Source organism: Phycodurus eques, chromosome 13, assembly GCF_024500275.1.
Source record: "Phycodurus eques isolate BA_2022a chromosome 13, UOR_Pequ_1.1, whole genome shotgun sequence".
Classification (NCBI taxonomy): domain Eukaryota; kingdom Metazoa; phylum Chordata; class Actinopteri; order Syngnathiformes; family Syngnathidae; genus Phycodurus; species Phycodurus eques.
In genome coordinates, this window is record NC_084537.1 from 25,738,872 (window position 1) to 25,763,961 (window position 25,090).

At 42.4% G+C, this 25,090-nt stretch overlaps 1 protein-coding gene across 1 annotated transcript; it reads left to right on the top strand.

Moving 5' to 3' along the window:
* Nucleotides 1-198: 198 nt before the first annotated feature.
* sugt1 (SGT1 homolog, MIS12 kinetochore complex assembly cochaperone) lies at nucleotides 199-23,516 on the top strand. The gene is made up of 13 exons (XM_061694628.1): nucleotides 199-284; nucleotides 387-435; nucleotides 3,287-3,377; nucleotides 3,596-3,665; nucleotides 3,948-4,018; nucleotides 5,136-5,189; nucleotides 8,664-8,692; nucleotides 8,875-8,900; nucleotides 11,196-11,292; nucleotides 12,663-12,770; nucleotides 18,796-18,886; nucleotides 19,646-19,818; nucleotides 21,535-23,516. Exons 1-13 carry the CDS (start codon nucleotides 271-273, stop codon nucleotides 21,634-21,636), a joined length of 975 nt encoding a protein of 324 aa, XP_061550612.1. The 5' UTR covers nucleotides 199-270; the 3' UTR covers nucleotides 21,637-23,516.
* The last annotated feature ends 1,574 nt before the right edge of the window (nucleotides 23,517-25,090 follow it).

Consider the following 25,090-nt stretch of genomic DNA (forward strand, 5'->3'; position numbering starts at 1 on the left):
TCATTAATGTATTTTGAAAAAAAATAAATACTTTACGGTTGAGGAAACTAAAACAGTACGAAAGAGTGGCTGAATAAATACTACCGATGTATTTAAATGTGATCGTATTACGATACTGTAGACTTTTATTGCTTGCCTCACGACAGCCGTCATCGTTGAAAGCATGTGGAAAAAAGACTCACTTCCGGCGTGTAGCAATTTCAGCGGAAGTTGCGTGACGTCACGCTGAGGTCTGCTGGCGAGAATATTCTACCAACTGGCAGTAAAGCAATGGCGACTCAACTGTAAGTCAAATTATAGTCATAAAACAACATTTATCTGCCTGCACATTTTGGCATGCGTTCTACTATCAGCTCTCTAATTGCTCTTATTTCCTTCTGGTTTAGCCGTTTCCCTGACAGCCTTATTGACGAAGACCCGCAGAAAGCTCTCGAGGTAAACATTAAGTAGCCTGCTTAAAGGCGTTCTAAACACAAGATGAATCGTATCTTTGACTTGCAAGTGGCCGTCGTGCGACCGACTGCTTAACTATTTATTAGCTTTAGGAGAACAAGAAAGTCACTGACGCACGGAGGCTAATGTTAGCTTCGGACTTGATTGTTTTTTTGCTAGCTTAGTCAGCAAGGGTTACGCTGTCCCCTTTTTGTGTTAATGTCCGCTGATAAGTGTTTTTGCTTGAGTTTATAATCTAATTTCACATGCTGAAAATCAAGTCTGGGGTTATTGAAGATTTCGTGTGCGTAAATAAGTGAGGTTTGCTTCAAGTGAGACACATCGCCATGGTAACTTGGGCTTCAAACAACGTTATCCTGAGTGTGAATGTCAGACGAACAAAAAGCATAGTTTATGTAAGTTAGAAAATTTTATTTATTGTAGCACTTTTCACTGGAAGAACTCTCAAAGGCCTTCAATAGTTCAAGTCATATGTATGTAAAATACAGAATTAAAGCATTTTACACTTGTTACCAGGGGGGAAAAAAACACAAATCAAAATAAAAATCCAACCGAATCAAAATGAAATCTAGTCTTACTTTGGAGTTCATGTCTAAACAAATGTATTTGAAACTGCTGAAGGGGCTATCCTGAGATCAAAAGGAAAAAGTGATTTCTTCAAGTGACCTATGACACTTTGAAGAAAAAAGTGCAAGATGTTTGCTTCCCCTCCCCCCAGGGTTTATACTTTTGCAAACTCTTACAGCTCCAAAGTGTTCTGTAAATTGACTGTCTGTTGTACTAGAGCGGCTCCAACTTGGACATACTTGGCAAATAAAGATGATTCTGATTCTGATAAAGATGATTCTGATTCATCCAATTCGTTTCAAAGTTGGTGTGTATCATCTCAACACATGGGTTATTCAAAAGTTATCAAAAGCTTTTTAATCCAACGAACTATATGACGGGGCGGACCTTCAAACTTTTCATTCCATATTTCGACACAAAACCAAAAATGCCTAAACTCCATCAAAGACTCATTTGCGGTACATTTCACCTAGAGCTACAAACATGGGCTCACACCTGTATCGACCCCAGACGTACAAAATCTTCAGAGGCACGAGTCCCCTAAACCCAAGAGAAAGTGACCTGCGACTTCATAATCGTAAGGGTCGACCTTTTTTGCACGCTTGCAGATGCCATACTTAGTTCATCAAAGAGCTAGTCGTGGTACGTCACACCTACACCTACCAAACTTGGCAGGTATGTGCATCACCCAGATACCTACAAAATTGTAATTACAACCCATGTTCTTAACTCAATAGAAACTGACCTACGACCTTTTAAAGTTACACTTTTAAAAAATGTACAGGTGTCACGCTTTGCAAACTTGTCCTACAGGTTTCATCCAATTGACTTCAAATTTGGTCAGTACCATCTCAATACCTGGGACATTAAAAGTTATCAAAAGCTTTTTTTTTCTCGACATACTGTATGACGGTGACGGCTCTTCAAACCGTAGCTTTTCTAATGTCGCCATAAAACAGGACATGGTGACAGTTCATCAAAGACCTATTTGCGCCTTGTTGCACCGACGCCTATGAAGATTCCTACACGCTTGTAGCACCCCCCCACGAACAAAATTGTAATTATAACCCATGTCCTAAACTCAACAGAAAATTATCTACGGTCTTTTAAATTCACAGTACTTAAAAGTCCCTCCATAATTACCAACAATACATACAGTAGTGTAGTCGACCTAAGAGTTCACTACATTTTCCAACATCCGCATTTATGCATTATAACCTTTGAAAAGGCTTTGCACTTGTCCAACAGCAGTGGTGTCAACCCTTGTCCTGCGGCAGCGGGGGAAACTTGCAGCCCTTACTTCATCGTGCCACTACCCCAACCTGCCAGGACCTCAAACTGCCAGTACCCCAACGGGGTCGGGGTGCGAGGGCCCGATTATAGCTGCCCGCAGCTCTAGTTTTCCTTATACCTATCTATAATGCGTTCTGTCGACTTTTAATAAATTTTTGGGGAGTAAATGCACCTTATACACGAGAAATTACGGTTACTCAGAATCGCCAAGCTTAAGTAATTGGATTTGTGATATAGTCATACAAGTTGTACAATTTGTAGAATTGCTCAGTTCTCAACTCAAGATTTGTGACATGGGTGCCAGATAGTTGAGCTTCAATATTATCCACTCATTGTTAAGGCCTCTTTATGCTACCGCGCTCGCATTGCATCACGTGACCGACGCATTGGCCCGCACGGCCCCTATGCGTCACTTGACGCGCACACGGCAAAAATTGTTGCTGCGCGTAGAATGCCGCGGAAATCATCTCTTGTGATTATTCACATGCTGAGATGACGTACTCAGTCTTCCCCTTGGTTCCACATACCACCGCCGGCGCCTCGATAAATTTTGCAGTGTAATTAAAAGTATCATCTGGTAATCTAGGTCCATTTGTTCTAGCAGGCACTGTTCCACGGTCGCCATTGTTGTTGCTTTGTTCCTTGTTACGGAAACGAAAGTCAAACCAACTACCGGAAATGGCCAAAAACTTGCAGACAAAATTCCACCCTGTGATGTCCTAGCCAATACCAGGCGTAACGACACCCCCGACTTGGAGGGGAACTGCAGTACATTTTCAAAACTGCGTGCGTGGGTTGCGCTCGAATATAATGGCAAACTGCGCCCAGGATAGCCGCAGTGACGTCAGCGTGGTCGCCGTCCGCGCGAGTATACAGAAGCCTTTACACATGTAGCAATTACTAATCAACCCACTTGAACCCAGCCAGCATTTAGAAATGAACTCAGTTGAATCTGAATCATTTCTTTTTGAAGGCACTGAACGACGGCTTGCAAGGAGACTCTGACAACGCTGAGTGGCTGTGTCAACGCGCCTATGCCTACATACTTCTCAAAAACTACAGCTGTAAGTTTGCATGTTTCAAGCCTCTGTTTCAGGATTTTGAAACATTACTTAAACTGTAGAATAGTGGGAACATTGGCTAGCTAGAACAGTAAATGTATCGTTCAGTTTTTCCTCAGTGGACACTACAGAATAGAGTATATCTGTCATTTTCCCTTGAGTACTACCAGTTTGTATTTATGAAAAAAAAAAAAACAATTATTTGTGTCACCTCTTTACAGGTGCTGTTAATGATGCCAAGAAAGCGCAGCAGCTGAATCCAAGCCTTTCTCTTGCCTTCCTGCGAGCAGGGTGTGTACTGAGTGTGTGAGGCTGTGATACCGAAAAAGAGAGGTTTAAATTTAGGTTGAATATTTTCAAGAAAAACTAATATTTTCACAATGAATATACAGAGTGCCTGTAGCCAGTAAAGAATTACAAAGTTATCAGTGCATCTCCTATTTAACATGACTCATTTTGCAACCACGTTTGTGCTTTATTCAGTAATATTAATTTTACATCTCGTTCTGTAAATTCTTCACTCTCCTCAATCATTTGGGCTGTTTAAAACAGTTTTTGTTTCCTCGCCTCCAGAATAGCCGAGTACCACCTGACCCACTACGAGTCAGCCCATGCAGCCTTCACTCAGGGCCACCAACTGGATGGTGGGTAATGTTTTTGCAACCATTGGTCTGTCTGTCGGTGCTTAATTACTCCTCATCCTCTGTTGGTGATAACGATACTTGTCAGGAGTGTCGGTTATTCGCTGCCATGGAGGCGATGATTAGTGACTTACGCCGCATTGACAAGGGACGCGAAGCAAACGTTCGTCTCCACAGCTCGTCGTCGTACATTATATTGCCAAAAGTATTGGCTCACCTGCCTTGACTCACATATGATATGAAGTGCTATCCCATTCTAAATCCATAGGCTTTCATATGATGCTGGTCTACCCTTTGCAGCTGTAACAGATTCAACTCTTGTGTAACAGATTCAACTCTTGCCTTCAACAAGGTTGAGGAGTGAGTTTATGGGATTTTTTGCCCAGTCTTCCAGGAGCGCATTTGTGAGGTGACGCACTGTTGAACGAGAAGGCCTGGCTCACCGTCCGCTCCAAATCAACCCAAAGGTTCAGGTCAAGACTCTGTGCAGGCCAGTCAACTTCATCCACACCAAACCCTCTCATCCGTGTCTTTATGGACCTTGCTTTGTGCACTGGTGCACAGACATGTGGAACAGGAAGGGGAATCCCCAAACTGTTAGCCTTTCCAAAATATCTCTGAAGCATTGAGTTGCTGTCACTGGAGCTCATGGGCTAATAATTTGGGCATTTCCAACTTGGTGGGAACACTTTGGAGATGGCCCCTTCCACTTCCACTAGGACTGTATCAGTGCACAAACTACATTTCATAAAGACACGGATGAGAGAGTTTGATGTGGATGAACCTAACTGGCCTGCACAGTGTCCTGACCTCAACTGGAGAGCACTTTTGGATGAATTCGAGAGGAGACTGAACCAGGCCTTCTCGTTGGCTGTTATAACTGCAGAGGGAGGACCAATTTCATATTAAACCCTATAGATTAAGAATGGGATGTCACTTTCGGCTGTTTTATTTCAGTGATAAGTCTTTCTGTTCGAAACCGAAAATGCACTTGTGCCATTATCAGCCGAAACATTTCGGTGGGTGAAATTTTGGTGCACCATTAGCCTTGACAGAGTTCTCTTGTGTATAGTTCTTATTGGAGAAATTGAGTCTCTCTCTTTGTTTTTGTTTCTGACAGTTTCTGACAAATCATTTGATATTTGGCTCAAGCGATGTGAGGAAATGTTGGGTGGTGAGTATTATCCACAGTGTTATAAAATTTTGTTTTCAATGTACATTATTTTGAGGACAATAGACTTTTTACTACTTTTTACTCATGGAGGAAATGTACATTTTGGATACCTCTGGAGCGCCATGTCAGCAGTGTACCGTGTTTTCACGACCATAAGGCGCAGCGTATTATTGGGCGCAGGCATGGTAAAACATATGCTAGCTTAAAACAGACGGTAGCATGCATGCGCGCTAAAACAATGTTTTTAAAAAAGCAGCGGAAGCAAAACTGAGTTCGCTTGCAGTTTATTGAAGTATTTTACAATGTACTCACGTTATTTTTGTTTCAGTCCTCATCCACAAATCCATCAAAGTCCTCATGTTCTGTATCCGAAGCTGGGCAAGCTCTCCATCAAACACGCCAGGTTCGAGTCAGTCTCGTTGCCGTGCGGCTCCTCAGAAATGATGCCGGCTTTTACGAAAGCTCGAACAACAGTGCAAGCAGACACGTTAGCCCAAACATCCATGATCCATTCACAAATTGTGGCGTAACTCGCCCGGCGCTGCCTCCTAGTGTTAGTAAAGCTGTGTTCGCCATCTGTCATCCATCGCTCCCACGCCGCTCGCAACTTCACTTTGAACGCCCTGTTTACACTGATGTCTAGCGGTTGGAGTTCATTAATCCATTGCTCGAGTTGGTCTTCCAACTCGGGCCACCTCGCCTTGTTTCCGCGTTTAGTTTTTCTTTTTTTTCCGCGGAAACTCAGCTTCGTCTTCTTGACTTGGCGAAATTTGTTTTCCTGCTTCATCCTCTTGCGAACCACTACATTTTTTTAATGCATCTCAAGATTCAAATTAACCTTGCTGGTTGCATTCCTTAACCGAAGAGCATTGACGTCCGTATTATTGGGAAGCTTTTATTTTGAAGGTGGCTTTCGCAGCGAGTTGGCGACTTATTACCGTAATGCCTAGTATGAACAAAATTAGGGGCGCCTGGCTTGATTGCTACTTTACGGGTGGAGGCTGGCTTTACCGGCGCTATATACCTACTGGGGGGGTGCCTTTAGCGTCCTCCTTCAGGCGCACCCTTCCCCCTTTACGTCTGCATGCTGTCCTCAGCCACGTCCGCTTTTCCTCTGTTTAAGCAGCGTGTAGGCAGGAAATGTTCCCAGTCACTCAAGCGGAGCGCTCATCACTCAACAACATTTATAGATTTTGGAACTCGGTGCACACATAAGGCACGCCACATTATAAGGTGCCCCGTCCATTTTGGAGAAAATGTAAGACTTTTGAGTGTGCCTCATGGTCTGTGAAAATACGGTAGTACAAATCCCAATTCAAGTGAAGTTGGGGCATTGTGTAAAACGCAAATAAAAACAGAATCCAATGATTTGCAAATCCCTCTCAATCCCTTTTTTACATCTGTAGAAGGGTTTTCCTATTCAATTGAATACACTACACAGACAAGATATTTAATGTTCTAACTGATAAGATGCTTATTATTGTTGGTTTTTTTTGCATTTTGGATTTGATGTCTGCAACATGTTCCAAAAAAGCTGGGACGGGGGAATTTTATATCACCTTCCCTTTTAACAACACTCAATAAGCATTTGGGAACTGAGGATACTAATTGTGGAAGCTTTGTAGGTAGAGTTCTTTTCTTTCCTATTCTTTCTTGGTGTACAAATTGAGTTGATCAACAGTCCGGGGTCTCCGTTGTGATATTTTGCACTTCAAAATGCACATTTTCAATGGGCAATGGGTCTGGACTACTGGGAGGCCAGTCTAGTATTCTCACTCTTTGACTAGCAAGCCATGCTGTTGTAACGTGTGCAGAATGTGACTTCGCATTGTCTTGCTGAAATAAACAGGGACATCCCTGAAAAGGATTTTGCTTGGATGGCAGCATATGTTGCTCCAAAACCTGTATCTACCTTTCAGTATGAATGGTGCCTTGACAGATGTGCATGTTACCCATGCAATGGGCACTAACACATGCCCATAGCATCGCAGATGCTGGCTTTTCAACCTTGCACAGATACCAATCCAGATGGTCCTTTTCCTCTTTGACCAGGACGACAACACGTCCATGATTTTCAAAATCAGTTTGAAATGTGGACTCATTAGACCAAAGCACACATTTCCATTTGCGTCACTCCATCTAAGATGAGTTTGTGCCTAGAAAAGCCGGCCGGTGGCATTTCTGGTTGTTGTTGCTATATGGCTTTCGCTTTGCATTGTAGAGTTTTAACTTGCATTTGTAGATGTAGCGACCAAATGTGTTAACTGACAATGGTTTTCTGAAGTGAAGTGAGCCTACATGCAATATCCTTGACACAATCATGCCAGTTTTTAATGCAGTGCCGCTGAGGGATCGAAGGTCAAAGTTGGTTTTCGGCCTTGTCGCTTATGTAAAGAGATTTCTCCAGATGCTCTGAATCTTTTGTTGGTATTATGTACCATAGATGATGAAATCCTGAAATTCCTTGCATGTTCAAAACAGCTGTTTTTGAGCATTCCTCAACTTTCCCACTATTTTGTTTTCCTGTGTTACAGGCATCTAATTCAAAATGAGAGAATGTTTGTGAAAACAAAAACCTTGATCAGTTTAAACATTACCTCATATTTGTTGTGTATTCAATTGAATATAGGTTGAGAAGGATTTATAAATCATTGTATTCTGTTTTTATTTATATTTTACACAAGGTTCCAACTTAATTGGGCGAAGCCAAAGGGGCTGCAGGAAAGTATTACAGGGTGTGCATATTTATGCGACATGGCTATTGTACTTGTTTCTCCCCTTAAATGATTCGTTTTTCAGTTAAATTGTACAGGTTATGACTCACAAAGTTTAAAACAAGTTTTGCCATGATTTGTTTTTCTGACATCACAATAAATATAAAAAACCTGCAATCTGAACAGGGTTGTTTATACTTCTTATATCTGTACATCCATAAATCTGCTGAGGCAGAGCTGCTTGGTTCAATGAAAACTGTATATCATGTTGTCAGGACCATCTCGGGTAAACGACTTGAAAAACGTGCTTCATGGTTCTCCCCGGGGGTTTGTTATTCATCAGAGTTGGAGAACCCCAATTAGACTGAAGCCCTTCATAAGCCCACCTAGACAGCAGACGAGCACCAACCCTCCTCCGTGACCTGATTAAGACAACATAACACGCTTCCTATCGTTGTGTTCTCTCTGTATGTTGATGTCTGTGAATAATGTATGACCGAATGAATTGGGATCAGGCTTGCTCGGGTTGTTTATTGGGCGTGGATGGTCCGGTAAACAAACTGGTGGCAAATATCTGAGTGCTGTTGCTCATTTGTCTGTGTTTGTGCTCCATTTCTTATCTGTTAACATATCCCTGCTGGGAGGGGGTGGGTGTGGGTGGGGGGGGACATCGTGGTAAAGGTAGGCTTGAATTGTTCAAAGGTTGATTTAAATCTTTGCACATGCCACACAAACAGATGTTCTTTTTTTCATCCTGCAGAGAAGACGCACAATGGCAGTGCTGACGCGGTGAGTTTTTTTCCCTGCATTGCCGCCTGGGGGCGTAGTTGTCATGCATCAATAACACAATTGCTCTCTGTACAGCAGCCCCACAAAGCTTAGTTTGTTTTTCTCTTCAATCTTTTTGTACCTGGTTTCTCGCTAATCAAAATGTTGTTCTCTTTATACATAATTGCGTCTACATGATGCAGCACTTGCCAGCCGTGCCACATGTGAAGTAAGTACCACATATTTATGAAAATGTTTTTATTTTGATGGAATTTGTTGATACCGTCACACAGTGATTAATAAGCCTATCCACTGTCAAATTGAAGAAATAGACTGTCTGGCAGTAATCCCCGTTATTTGCAGGGGACCGATCTCTCCTGAAAATTATGAAAAACACACGCACAGTTTAGAATTGCCTATATTTATAGTTGACGCTGTAAATATCCCCCAAACTCTGACCCTAAAACTGGGTAATGGCAATTCAAAAGTCTTACAACATTGCTGTACCCTTAACAATAAAAGTGGCTTCCAGTTAGAGAGATACAACCCCAATTCCAATGAAGTTGGGACGTTACATAAATAAAAATAGAATACAATGATTTGCAAATCATGTTCAACCTATATTTAATTGAATGTACTACAAAGACAAGATATTTCATGTTCAAACTGATCAACTTGATTATTTTTAGCAAATACTCATTAACTTAGAATTTTATGGCTGCAAAATGTTCCAAAAAAGCTGGGACAGGGTCACCTTTTCTTTTAAAAACATTCAATAAATGTTTGGGAACTGAGGACACTAATTGTTGAAGCTATGTAGGTGGAATTATTTCCCATTCTCGCTCGATGTACAGCTTCAGCTGTTCAACAGTCCGGGGTCTCCGCTGTCGTATTTTACGCTTCATAATGCAGCGCACATTTTCAATGGGAGACAGGTCTGGACTGCAGACGGGTCAGTCTAGTACCCGCACTCTTTTACTATGAAGCCATGCTGTTGTAACACATGCACAATGTGGTTTGGTATTGTCTTGCTTAAATAAGGAGGGGTATCCATGAAAAAGACGTCGCTTGGATGGCAGCATATGTTTCTCCAAAACCTGTATGTACCTTTCAGCATGAATGGTGCCTTCACAGATGTGTAAGTGACCCATGCCATTGGCACCAACACAGCCCCATACCATCACAGATGCTGGCTTTTGAACTCTGCGTCCATAACAGTCCGGATGGTTCTTTTCGTCTTTGGCCCGGAGGACACGACGTCCACAGTTTACAAAAACAATTTGAAACCGGGACTCGTCAGACCACAGAACACTTTTCCACGTTGAGTCAGTCCATCTTAGATGAGCTTCGGGGCCAGAGAAGGCGGCTGCGTTTCTGGGTGTTGTTGATAAATGGCTTTTGCTTTGCATAGTAGAGTTTCAAGTTGCACTTACGGATCTAGCGCCAAACTGTATTTACTGACATTGGTTTTCTGAAGTGTTCCTGAGCCCACGTGGTGATATTCTTTACACATCGATGTCGGTTTTTGATGCAGTGCCGCCTGAGGGATCGAAGGTCACGGGCATTCGATGTTTGTTTGCCTTGCTGCTTACATGCAGTGATTTCTCCAGATTCTCTGAACCTTTTGATGATATTATGGACCGTAGATAATGAAATCCCTAAATTCCTTGCAATTGTACGTTGAGGAACATTGTCCTTAAACTGTTGGACTATTTTCTCAGGCACTTGTTCACCAAGAGGTGAACCTCGCCCCATCTTTGCTTGTGAATGACTGAGCAATTCAGGGAAGCTCCTTTTCTACCCAATCATGGCGTCCACCTGTTCCCAATTAGCCTGTTCACCTGTGGGATGTTCCAAACACGTGTTTGGTGAGCATTCCTCAACTTTCTCAGTCTTTTTTGCCACCTGTCCCAGCTTTTTTAGAACGTGTTGCAGCCATGAAATTCTAAGTTAATGATTTTGCTAAAAACAATAAAGTTGATCAGTTCAGTTTGAACATGAAATATCTTGTCTTTGTAGTGTATTCAATTAAAGATAGTTTGAACATGATTTTCAAATCATTGTATTCTGTTTTTATTTCTTTTAACACAACGTCCCAACTTCATTGGCATTGGGGTTGTACAATGTACGCGCCAGCAATTCTCCCAATTTTATTACAGTGCGGCAACCAAGAAAAGCATGTACTTACACTACTACTTACTGTATTTTATTTCCTAGTTTGCTGTATTTGTTTTATTGTTATTAGACAATTAGTGAATAATACATGCCATCGATGCCACTAATTTAAAAATATATAATTCAGACTATTTTTCAGACGATAAACAGAAAATGTGAATTTGTGAACCGTGAATAAAACCTGGGATAACTGCACATTTAATCAAATGTTCATGACGCTCTTTTCTGAGTTTGTTTATTTTTATTTTTTATTGATTTATTTATTTTAAACTACAGTTAGTCGTCTAATAAAGCCTTTAACCCATTTGAATGTATTTGAGATCATTTGTTTGTTGTGTCTCTCTGGCAGACATGACTGGTACCAAACCGAATCGCAAGTCATCATCTCAGTTATGGCAAGAAATGTTCCTAAGGACGGTGTGTCCGTCAACTTCATGGAAAAAGAGGTATGCACCCCCTCTTTAAGTTTGCTTTTTAAACATTTTGAAAGTCTTTTTACGTGTGCGTGCAGCTTTCCAGTTATTGGGGCATCTGATGCATTACAGATTTTATTTGCTGCGACCGTTCAGACAGAAGTGGCAGAAAGTGTGACTTTACTGTCTGTGACTTGAACACCGCTACATATTTTTCCACATTCACACACACACTCACCGCAGGCCAGCTATACTTCTAGGGGTGTCTTGTTAACGTTGGCCCCAAAGCACAGATCTAAGAACAATTTACCCTCTTCACATTCGCCAACCTCCTAATTGTCTGAAGATGCAGGGTGCAACTGATCTCTGAACAACCCCATTGGCCCCCCCTCAGGGACAACAGTCTTTCGCTGCCTTTTCCACTCTTTCCGTCTCTCCGCAGGCTAACTGCAGGGCACCCCAGGGAGTAGCTTTGTCTGTCTTCATATAATATGAGAATAACAAATGGAGTTTACCCCCAAGAAATGCTCGTTCTAAATCACATAGTCACAGCTCTGTATTTCGCACCAAAGCTCCCACTGTGGTGTGGAGGCAGATGCGTGCACGCTTTTATTAGGTCACTCACTATATACAAAAGAAATGAAAGATGAACGGTGAGAGTTTCATTTCTTTTCCCTGGTGGATGAATGTGCTTCTGTATACCTACAGAATTCTTCATGCAATGAATATTAACGCTCTGCGTGTTTTAAAAATTGCCTAAAGCGTCTAGCTAACTGTCTACGCTTTTGTCCCAGATGAATTATTTCTTGGATTCATTTAGGCCTGATTGAAGCTGGGCCACTTGTGTGTTTTGCAGCTTTCAGTGCAGAGCCAAACTACAGCCACGATTACCCGCTTGTGTAGAGTTTCTCGTAATGTTCTATGTGCGGGCAACTTTTGTTGTGTGATGAGTGTGGGCATTCGGGACAGTGACGAGGTTGTGTCGCTGTAAGCCAACAAGCCACCGTCCTCTCCCAATGAGTGGCAGGCTGTTAGGAGCTGTCTGACCCTCCATCGTCTCAAATCACTCTGCGGCTGAAGGGGACAGCAGCAGAATTCTGGCTGTCACGCTAGCCAGATCAGATGTTTATTCTCCAGAACATGCTGACGTCTCCAAACTATTGAGTGCTTTGAAGAATGTAACATCCAAAACATATTTCAATTTTCATCTGATCTGTATGAGTAATTGTTTTGAAAATAGAAGTTAAATGACATTTTCCATGAGGTTTTTAAATTATATTTCTTATTTAAATTTTTGTATGTGTTAATTGGTTGCATACTGTCAGACTTTCTATGGAGATCCCAAGATCTCGTTTGTTTGTGTAGGACTGTGTAAACACCTGACTTCCTTGTGGTTTCTGTAGCTCTCAGCCTCAATAAGGCTGGCATCTGGGGAAAACTACAACCTCAACCTCTGCCTTCTGCATCCCATCGTCCCACAACAAAGCAACTTCCGGATCCTCACCACTAAGGTATGCCGTTTGTTTGTTTGTTGGCAATAACAGAGAGCACAGCTCGGGTTCTGGCCGGGGGGCCCAGTTCCTCCCAAACACGCCCTTCCGGTTCTCGCCGCCTTTGCCCGCATGAGCATCGAAGTCCCCCAGGAGAATGACGGAATCGACAGCGGGGCCGGCCGCTATATAGGAATAGTTGAACTTTGATGTACCGCTGTATTATAGCGATAGTAACAGAAGGTGAGAAATTATTTAGTCGACCGCAGGCGATCTCATTGTCCCAATTCTATATGTCTGATGCATTGCACCTTTTTTTTTTTTTTTTTTTTTTAAGCACTTTTCAGAGTAATCACAATTGGTGATTTAAATTTTGGTTGACGGGCAGAAAGCAAGCACTTATTTTGGGAATTAAAAGTTGTAAATTACATGTCAGAATGATGATTTGCAAAAAGTAGATATGACCTGAGAATACCAGACAAGAGATGCCATTTTTTTAGCCTCTCGATATCTGACTTGCAGGTCTTTTGAAGGCATCAAACATGAATATGTTAGCATCTTTTTTTATAAATGTTTTCGAACATCCTTCATTCACTGAAACTGAGACTGATTATTACTTGATTTTTCATAACATCATCTCTTTAAAATGTTGTATTTAAAACGGTGATTGGGGAAAAAAGCCGCCACTGCCCTTGGTTCCTTAATGCTTTCTGGTAGAGCTCTCTGAAGAAGAAGAAATGAGGAAATCCTCTCTGGCTGTACGCAGTGAGGTCCGGGATTCGCTCATATATACATTACTCAAATCCTCGGTCCTGCTCGCACAGGCATTCAGGCTGTACTCGTTTCAAGTTCCTCAGCACTTTTCCAGTGATTACGGGCCTAATGAGCGCAAAGGGCACCGTTTTAAAACTATAAACTAATTAGGGGGTATTGCAGTTTGATGTGGGCTAATGAGTGTGTGTAGATTCATTCAGTTTGCCTGCTGTCAGGTTTCATCTTGAGCAATGAGGACTAAAAGCTGTGTTCCGGACATTTTATTTGTGTCTTTTCTTGACAGAACCATTTTATTTTCCAAAGACAATGTTCTGAATGATTTGTTTCCAAAAAGTTTGTGCTGAAAGTAGTGATGCACCAAAATTAAATTTGTTAGCTGAAACCCAAGGCCGAAAACCGAATCACCAAAATAAATTATGACAGTTATTCATAAAATTGCTTTTATGGCGATGGCTGTGTATACTAACCTCACTAAAAATCCTATCCTAATATTTTTTTCATATCAGTTTATTGAAAGATCACTATATGAAACAAATCATAATTGTTTTCCTTCTTAAATGTGCTTTTACTCTTAACATTTTGATTTCAATATTTATTTTCTGTCAAAAGTTGAACATGAAGTGGAAGTTTTCCAATTCATTCCCAGCGAGCTGTTAACGAAGGTCCGTTAATGGAATCATCCACTAGAATCCCTTATTTTCAACTGTGCTTTCTTGAAAGCATGTCTTTTACGGTACAATTTGTTTGTTGTTTTCGGATGGGAGGGGTGCACGATGGAATCATTGACAAGAAAGGCCCGAAAAAGTCGACGGTTTGGAGTTATTTTGCTTTTGTAAAGTCTCACAAGAAACAGAGTAGCGTGCCACGGCTGCAGCAGCTAAAATGCTTTGCGCACCAACCTCACATGGCATGGCTCTACTGACGCCACATGATTGGTCCAGCACGGAGCAACTCATGATTATTGGCTATGCGCATCGTCTGTCCAAACGTGGACAGATGCAATTTATTGAAGGCTGTTGACCGCATCTCAAATGTTTATCAAGGAAAACATATTTTGAGATATGTATCGCTATTGTTTTGCTATCGCCCAGCCCTAATAAGACTAATATTATAATGGACACATGTTATATTCACCTGCCTTGACTCGGATATGAATTTAAGTGACGTCCCATTCTTAATCCATACGGTTTAATATAACATCGGTCCACCCTCTGCAGTTACAATATCTTCAACTCTTCTGCGAAGGTTTTCCGCAAGGTTTAGGAGTGTGTTTATGGGAATTTTACCATTTTTCCAGAAACGCATTTGTGAGGTCACACACTGATGTTGGATGAGAAGGCCTGGCTCTCAGTCTCTGCTGTAATTCATCCAAAAATGTTTTGTCAGGATTGTGCAGGCCATTAAAGTTCATCCACATCAAACGCTCTCATCCGTGTCTTTATGAAACATGATTTGTGCACTGATGTAGTCATGTTGGAAGAGGAAGGGGCCCTCTCCAAAGTGTTCCCACAAAGTTGGAAATGTCCCAAAATATTCCCCCCTGAGCTCCAGTGAACTCCAGGAAGTCTGAATACTTCAGCATACAAACAGATTTTGGACAGGCAAACAGTTAGGGGATTCCCCCTTCCTGTTGCAACATGTCTGTGCACCAGTGCACAAAGCAAGGTCCATAAAGACACGGATGAGAGAGTTTGGTGTGGGTGAGCCTAACTGGCCTGCACAGAGTCCTGACCTCAACCCGATAGAAGACCTTTGGGTTGATTTGGAGCACAGAATGAGAGCCAGGCCTTCTCGTACATCATCAGTGTGTCACCTCACAAATGTGCTCCTGAAAGACTGGAAAGTTCCAATAAACGCATTCCAAAACCTTGTTGAAGGCCTTCCCACAAGAGTTGAAGCTGTTACAGCTGCAACGGGTGGACCACCATTATATGAAAGCATATGGATTTAGAATGGGATATCACTTCAAATCATCTGTGAGTCAGGGCAGGTGAGCCAATACTTGTGGTAATAGTGTACTATTAGTTTTAAAATGTCTAAATTGTAAAATAATAGAAGTCTGAAGTAAGCAATTTCTCCCTCACAGAGGTCAAAGAGAAGAATGTGAGCAGCACAGCATTGCTAGGCTCTCCTGGAGAATTTACTAATTAGTTGCAAAGAACTTTCTCTTCCTGTGTGCACGTCTTCTCCAACTTGCTACAGAGTGCTGAGTCAAGTCGAACCTGCCCAAAAAAAGCACACTGGCTTTTCCATGGCAACAGCGGACACTGCATACCAGAGGTGCACGTGTGCTGCAACGTCAATGAGGGCCCAGTCAGAGACACCAGCTTAGTCAGTTTAGACTTCCACTTGTCCATCTACAGTTGGGCTTCTTTCTTATTTATTTATTTATTTATTTTTATTTTATTTTTTAAACCTCCTCATATGCCATAGTTGACTTTTTCTTCTGTTCGTCTACGAGCCCCCTCACAACACACACACACACTCATGCGCCTACCGTGAGGATAACGCGGCAGTGTGTTCAAACTCTGCAGCTCTCCCACAAAGCTCTGACTGTGTGCTTGGTCCACTGGGCTCCTCGGGTACACGTGGCCCTTAGGTACTTGCATCCACACACGGCCCTCATCGGAAGTTTGTCCACATTGCGTACAGTCGTAATGGACTTTTTTTTTTTCATAACATACAATTAGGCCTCACGATAATTAGTATATTGACTTAACGTTCAATAAATAAATTGGTCGCAATAGTTTTTCCGGGCTCGATAAATTGTCATTGTTGTGGCGAGCCGACGGAGAGTTGGACGGCTGTGTCGTTAGTCGCTAGTGGGCTCGTGGAACGCCGCCGTTGGCTCCGTCAAGTACTGGGTCCATGTGCAGCGCATAGCACACAACAGACATTTAATGCAAAGTTAACTTGTTTATCAAACATAACCTCAACACCATGTTGTACAGCGAATGTATTTGATTGATAGGTGAAGGGCTCGTCTCCAGCGCCTTCAGCGGACCAACCGCACAGTTTGCGCGCCTTATTCTACATGATTTCAGATGCTTTGAAAAAATAATAATAATAGCCATTTATCGTGACAGTTTTTGGGAAAATATATTGTCCTAAAAACAATTGTGACAGGCCTAGAAACAGTTGCTCTGGCAGCTGTTGATCTTTCTGATTTTGTATTAATACTCCAATCGCCATGCTGACTTTATTAAAGGCAACTTTTCAGAGGGAGGCGAAGCTGGAAATACATGCACATGCTTGTGCGCGCACACAAATATGAATACAGGGGCTAAAGAGTCATCTTTCAACACACTTGTGCCATTCCAAGTGTGTGTCGTTTGTGTCATTATCGTCAGTATGACCTCTTCCTGTCCACCACCACGACAGACATTCCAACCGCACGGGTCACCGCCACAACGGGGAGCCAATTACACACCATTGTGTTTGATCAGAGCAGACGGCTGATATGTACGCGTGCGCACACACACAAAAATGTACATGCAAACAGTCAACACAACTTCAGCAGTTTTGTCCATTCAGTTCCAAAGTCATCTGTACTCTGCAAATAGCTAATAGCGGATGTCCCTGTTAGTCCCATCCCTATCAGTGCCCAAAAATGTAAAAATTTTTTTTTCCATTGTCTTTCTAGCAGAGGCTGTTTTGAAATCCGCAGGGTTCTGAAAAAAAGATTCATAGGAGGGGGCATTTGACAAGCGACATGAGACTCCAGTGCCACTCTGTAAATAGTGCGTGTGTGTGTGGCCGCATGGCCCCGGAGGTCCTGAGGGTGGTGGCCCTCCATGTGGCTCGGCTGTCACATCCTTTACGGGCCGTCGCTTCGCCTGTCTCACACACGGAAACGCACACAGCGCCTGACCTGCCATGTCGTGAGAAGCCAGGAAACGCAGATGTGGCAGCAGATTAATGTTGTATGGCCCAGGAGCACGCACACGGACACACGGGCACACACATAAGGTCCACCGCATTTAGCACTACAGAAATATTTAAGACCCTGGTGCCACCTGAAACACCGGCAGGCCTTTTTCAGATTGATTTGTTATTCATGTTATTAATTTGTGCTCTTCAGATGGGCTTTTATTTTTCTAAAATGAGCAGCAGACATTTTTATTGTGTGAAAGAATATGAATGACATAGAATTAGCAACATTTGTAAGGTCCCGGGCCTCCTGTGTGGAGTTCGCACATTCTTCCCGTGCTTGTGTGTTTTCTCAGAGTACTCACGACTTCTTCTCAAGTTGGTGTAATTGGAGACTGGATGTCTACAGTATGTGCCCTCCATTTGACTAATGACCAATCCAGGGGACCCCGCCTCTTTCCCAAAGTCAGCTGTGATAGGCTTCAGCTCCCCCACGACCGTAGTGAGGACGGGTTTAATAGAAAGTGGATATATGCGACTTATAACCAGTGTGCCAGTTCGACCGAAGTTTACTACCAGTTCCCTTTTTTTGCACACTGATGCATCAAATGGTGACCCCTAGTGGGACCTAAACCAAAGACGCACACCAAGATAATTTAGTCAGGTAGCAGCAGTCAATCCCCTTCCCTCCCCACCCGCCCCGCCACTCTGCGTCCTCTTCACACTTGTCCACATCCAGCTCCCGCTCCAATCCTGGCACCCTCATAAATGAAGCACTACATTGCCCAGCAGAGCAGAACTGTTCCCTAATTGCACTGACATAAGCAACATTGCCTTGCACAGGCACACCGATGCACATATCAGGCGCACACGTCATTAAGGGATGGTGGCGGTGGGGTCACATTGGACTGTAGCTTGCGTGTTTCGCTAGTATGTGCCCTGTCAGGCCAGCTCAACGTTAAATGCGTGTCCATGCCAGCACTCGCCGCATTGTTTTCTTCCTCATCCGTGTTTTCCTGGTGTAATGATTTGGATCAGATGCGCCAAAATGCCCCCATGCGCGCACACACACACACTCATATCCTGCTCATGCCATCTATCTCACTAACCCTGTGGCTGACAGGCATCTCGTTAGTGCAGTATTGAGCTGTGCCCTCGCATATCCCCGACGTGTCGTTCTCTCTCTCTCTCTCACACACACACACACACACGCGCGCGCACACAAAGCCAGAGTCGCCGGTGGCTCAGAACAGACAGACTCTTTGGCCTCAATAATGATCTGATGTCATGTATCTTCAAGATGTCACTCTAATAGAAGTGTTATTTCTGTCCCCACACACAATAGAAAAACATTTTGTTACACATTATCTTCCTTCCTTCCTTCCCTCCCTTCATCTGTCAGGTGGAGATGAAGATGAAGAAGACAGATGCCATCAGATGGGAGAAGCTAGAGGGAGAGGGACAGGAATCCAACGTCAAACACTTCGATCCAAGTCAGTCTATAGATTTTTGCATTTGTGCCATCTCCACTGACTCTCCTCAGTCTCAGCGTTTCCTACCTAACCCTCCTCTTCATTCTCGCTCTTACTCGCTCCCTCCTCATCCTCCCTCCCCCCTTCCAAAAATCATTGTGGACTAAAATCAGAGTGGGCAGTCAGTATTCTCATTAGTGTGATGGGAAAAATGTGGTCAAAAGGGAGAGTTGTGACAGCTTAATATGACTCAGAATTTTATCCCACACATTCCATCGCCCAAAAGGATTAATCACTTCTGCAAACACGTTCACAGATGGAGAAGTTGAAGTGTGCAATCAGACTATGCGTTGCGTTCAAGCAGCTCAGGCCCGTGCCGTGTTTACCACTGTCACATTTTAACACCGGCGTTGACATCCATATTATGAGATCACACTGCTACGTGTCCACACATGGCCCCAATATGTCGACTGCTTATTTGGGCCTTATTTATGCAAATCTGCGTCTGGATTACATTCATCACCCTTCCCATTCATATGTTATTGCAGGCTTGCCAGAAAAACAGAAATCAAATGATGGGAGCCCTCTCCATTGAAATGCAAAATGGGGGGGGGGTTTCTTAACCAATGTGGGTTAACGAATAAATGAGAATCTAAGCGCTCAAAACTGACTTTGATTTGTTTTGTTATTATTAAAGCTAATAATCTGTGTTAGTAATTGAAGACCCCTCCTGTGTTGTGAAAGCCCCCCTGTCCTAACGAGCGTTGTTGTTGTTAACAGATCAGTACCCGACATCGTCCCACCACAGCCGCAAATGGGACAAGATGGTGGTGGACATTAACGCGGAGGAAAAAAACGAGAACTTGGAGGGCGACGCGGCGCTCAACCAGCTCTTCCAGCAAATCTATGCCGATGGCTCGGATGAGATCAGGCGCGCCATGAACAAGTCTTTTGTGAGTGCGACTGTGTGGCCCTGCATGCCTTTTGCCTTTTGAGGCAGCATTAAGGATCTAGTTGTCACACAACCAAATTCGACCCTTCTGACAAACACGAACATCATTTTCCTTCCCTGACTACGGAGGATTATAGCACAGCAGGACTCCTTACACGGAGTCTGTTCTCATCAGAATTTAGGAGGCTTTGGTTTGAAATGATGCACTGTGACAAAAGGACAAAACGCAAAAAGGATATATTGAAAAATTATGTCTCCTAGCAAAATACATTGGAAACTCCAAAGAAAGCCCTGGAGGTAATAAAGTATTTTCTGTGATGACGCAATAGAAGGGTTACCAGTGATGGGAAAAGCAAGATATGAAAACGGAGAGCGGAACGTTTGACCCGGCAAGGGATTGCGCTAAGGCCTGACCGATTAATCGACCATAGAATAATATTCAGTTGTCTTCTGATCTCCAACTACAGGAAATGTTTGGTTGAGGTTATTGCTGCCAAAGGGTCAAGGGTCAACTAGTTATTAAATCCAAGGGTTGACTTACTTTTTCCTCCCAGTCCTGTCAGTTTACATTGTTTTATAAAAATCAGTTTAAGCAGACTGTTTATTGTTGTGATTTAGGCGAACATCAGACTACGTTTCATGACCAAATTCTGCAGAAATGTAAGAAATTCCAAAGGGTTTACATACTTTGTCCTCCCACTGTTGGTATTCCTAAATATTACTTGAAGCACTATTGTATTTATTTTAATTCTTTGTGTTTTACTGTATTCGTTAAAAATGAGTTGTACAACATATTTAGATTTGGATTTTGTTGGGGGGGGGGGGGGGGCTAATGGATATTTATTTTACATTTGTTCTGTGTTCTATACAAAATATGTATTTTATGAACAAATGGGCATAAGATGATAGAACGTTGCCCTTACTTTCCTGTAATTTTAAGGAAAAATGCTTTATCGGCATTAATAGCGGCCCAAAAAGGGAGTTATTTATTCATTATATATTTTTTAAATTAATCGGCCAATCGATCAGTTATCAGAATATTTCTTCTGCCAAATATCGGAGACGGCATCCGCCTAAAACCAAAAAGTCCATGTCGGTTGGGCCCTACAGTGTGGGAAATTGGAACAAGAGCGGTCCACCGGCATCACGGACCAGATTGCGTTCGACGTGAGAAGTTCCACAGTCTCGTGCTTTCCGTGGAATGTGTTGTGGTAATGTTTGACGTTACGCTTGGAGCACGTCGCTGCAGGGGTTTGCGTGTGCGTAAATAATACTGTGCTTGCATGGTTTTACTAAATTCTCATGAGGTACTGATAAAAGGAGGCATACGTGCAGGTCTGCTACCTAAACCGAGAATCTGGTGCAGGTTATTTGAAGTAGTTCTGGAATTGGCTGGATACAATATTTCCTTGTGCATGCAGTGTTTAGAAGAAAAACTTTTGGGCTTTTCCCATATGAGTCAGTTCATCGGCGTGAAGTGCTGACTGTCGTCCGACTGAATCTTCTGAGTCGGTTAAGCCCGCAAGTGTTTATTTTTTTATTTTTTCCCCTCTTCCTTAACGAATAAAAGCAATACTGCTGTCGTCAACTAATTTAAGATGCGAGCGTTTTTGAAGCAGAAGTGTTGTGTAACTGGATTGCTAATGAAATAGCTGCCCCATTCCACTGCGGTCATTTTATTTGATTGATTGATTTATTTTTGTCTTTGCATGTCCAGACGGAGTCAAACGGTACAGTCCTGAGCACCAACTGGAAAGATGTGGGCAAGAGAAAAGTGGACGTGAGCCCGCCCGATGATGCTGAGTGGAAGAAGAACTGAAGCCCTGCCTCGCTGTTTCTCTCCCCTTCTCTTTTTTCCCTCAGTTTGACCCGATCGTTCTCTAGCTAACCCCGTCTTAAGTTCGGCGGGGGGTTTCGATACGTCTCACTTTCCGCCTTACGCGGCGCTTCGGAGCCGTGGCGTGTTCGCTCTTTCCCCCAACCGGGACAGTTCGTTCCAGCTTTGCGACTCACCACCCTGCAGTTTGGAAGAGCAAACTGATGATGTGTTGGTCAATATCGCTATAAAGTGCCTTTGGTAAACATTTGCACACAAAGATGAAAAGTTTGTTTATTTTATCATCCCCCCCGCCTCATTGGTTCTATGTGATTTTGACGTGCCCCACATGCTGCTCTGCTAAACTGTGTGTAGTAAATGCTTCAAGGATAAAATAAAAAAAAAAAAAACATAAGATATATCTCAACAAATTAGAATAGTGTCAAAAGCTTAATTTAGTCTAGTAGTTCAATTAAAATATTGAAACTCAAGAGAGATGCACTACACACGGAGTGAAATATTTCTTGATTGTTTTAATATCTCATTTTGATGATTATAGCTCACAGCAAACCAAAACCCTCGAGTAACTCGAATATTACGCAACAAACAATCAAACAATTGAAATGATTTTTAATGTCGAAATTAGGCAGGAATTTGCCCTCTGAAAAGTATTTTTCCAAGAGGTTAATGGAGCTGTAAAATGTATGAGTACTAAATGAATATTCTAATGTATTAAGATGAACTTGTAGTTTTACTATCTACAAAAAGTTCTTGTATAAAACGAGTCATTTGATCATGTATATCCTATTCTCATAATCCTATTGAACATTTTGCTTGTGTCCCTGAAATTGCTGTCCATCCTGTCGTCATGGGATGGCCGGCCGGCCTTTCTCAAATCCTGTTTTTAGTGAGTGACATTACTACTAGCAGCATCGTGTCTGTCTTCAATAGAGGCCCAAACTAAAATATTGACATTTCTACTTCCAAATCATCATAATGTGGAGCTGAATGTTGTCAAGCTTGACACGTCCACTCTGTCATCGTGAAATATCAAATGATGATATCAAATCTTTCCAGGAATTCTTACTGTATAGTGGTGCCCTGAGATACGAGTTTAATTTGTTGGGTGAGCATGCTCGGAACTCCAATCACTTGTATCTCAAATCAACTTTCCCCATTGGAATGAATGGAAATGTCATCAATCCGTTCTTGTTTCCCTCAAAAAAAAACCAAAAAAGTTCTGTAATGTTTTTTAACATATCTACAATATTGTACCTTATAAAAACATACAATAATCACAATTTAATAGAATTCAAACAGTTTTGGTCACACTTGGCATCAGTTGAGTGGCCAGTGTGCTGCTGTCTGCCTTGGCCACCTGAGGGCAGTATAAGAGACGGACGTCTGTACATTAAAGACGCCGCAGTTCCTCACAAAGGATAGAATAGGTGTGTGCTTTCTCCATGTGTTGCAGCACCGTTTGTGTTCAAATCTTAGTTTCCGTAACCCTTACGGCATAACGGGCCAAGACCTCCAATGTCCAACTTTGGTTAACTATTTGTCACTCCCCACGTGGGTCTGTTGTTTTTACAAATGATTGACCAATCGAAAGTGTTGAAAATGGCTTGCTCTCTTTGACGATGCAATGTTGCGCAACACACGCTGTTTTTATTTTTTTATTTTGGTGTGTTTGTTTTTTGGAAATGATTTTGGAGATGTGTGTGTTCCGATCAACGGCAGCGATGTGCGTGTCCATTATGTGTTAGAATTAGCATGAAAGGCTATGCTGTTTGTTTCAAATACACATGTAATTGTCCTATTTTGATGTGTAGTTTGACAGTAAACTTGGAGAGTGGCATTAAACGGCTTGAAGCCTCTTTTTTTTTTTTTTTTTTTTTAAATAAGAATTTTCCATTATTTGCCAAATTGGGGCTTATTGTGAGGTGAGTTTTGCACTCGCGAGACAAAGCAAAAAAACCAAAAAGTTTCCCGAAAATCTAAGAGTGTTCACTCGTTTGTCGAAGCGCCGCTGTACGCATTTGTTAAACCGTATGCAGCCACCTCGCGACCTGAATTGTGTTGCGCACTGAAGGTGCTCATTAAATGCTAACATTAGCCCAAAATTGTCCACCCTGTCAGCAAGCTTGCGAATTTTGCTGACCGTACATTGTCTGCTTGCTGTCAGGTTATTTTCTTGCTTGTTTTTGAAGTGTGGGAGTGTGACCCGTATGCATTTGTAAGAGCTATTAAATGCAATAAATGAAAAATGTCAACTTTTTGGGGTGGAAGGCTCAAAGGCACCTTATGGTGATAGTGACTCTCGTTGCTGTGTAAGATGCATACGGTTGGGGCCACAACAATTTGACTTTTTGTGATGTTGGTTGGATACTGACTCTAAATACAGGTGCATCTCAATAAATTCGAATACTGTGGGAGGTTGATTGCGTTTCAGCAGTGCAATTCCAAAAGTGACTCTCAAAAATGATAGATTCATTCAACACAAGAAAATACTTTTCAGAAGGCCACTTCCAACCTCATTTCCATATTAAAATCTTTGATGGTTTCTAATGTAACATTAAAATTTCTGGTAGATGTAAAATACGGCTTTTCGTTAGCTGTGATCAAAATAAAGACAAAACGGTATAGTTTACTCGGTGTAGTGAATCTATGTATGACTTTTTGAGGTACAGAAAAGAGGTTTTCTAATTGTAATGTATTTAGATGCACGAGTATAGCGTGAAAGCGACATTTGAAAATGATTCCATGGGCAAGTCTGATCCCAACTCCCAGAGCAACACTTTGCCTGCCTGAAGATGAGGTGGCTGCAGTGGAGACGTGGCATGGTGTCTTAAATCACATTTTGACGGGTTTATGTTGTGAGGCAAAATCCCAAACGCCCCAGTAGTCAAAAGACTTCTGGACATTGCTTCATACCAAGACGATAAAGGGAGTGGATGCACAACAACCGCATTTGAAAGACGAAACCTTTGCGAAAACACATTTTGTGTTCTTCCCCTCTTGTTGGTACACGCCGTAAGCCCGACTGTACGGGAGAGCTCGGTGGAAACGAACTGTACAAAGCCTGCCTTGTCCGTCTGTTGTTCAATTGAACATCAGAAGGTTTGGAACGAAACGATTGCGTTAATGTGACTTCATTTAACATCTGATTTCACTTTCATATCTCTTGTCTGTTTTAAAGCCCTCAATGACTTCCTGTTATCAGCACTTGTATAGAAGAAAAAAAAAGTCAAGTTAACGATGTCATTTAGATGTTTGAAATGATAACCAGGAAGGATTTTCTTGGCATTTGCACCCATGCTCAGCCATAAGTGGTTTTACACCTTCAGTGCGAGTCGATCCAAGGTCAAAATAAAAGCTTTCTTGTTTGTCTCACTAATTCCGTCACGTCTTTTGTTGCCTTGGCAATTGTTTCAGACGGGTTCAAAGTATCGCGGCG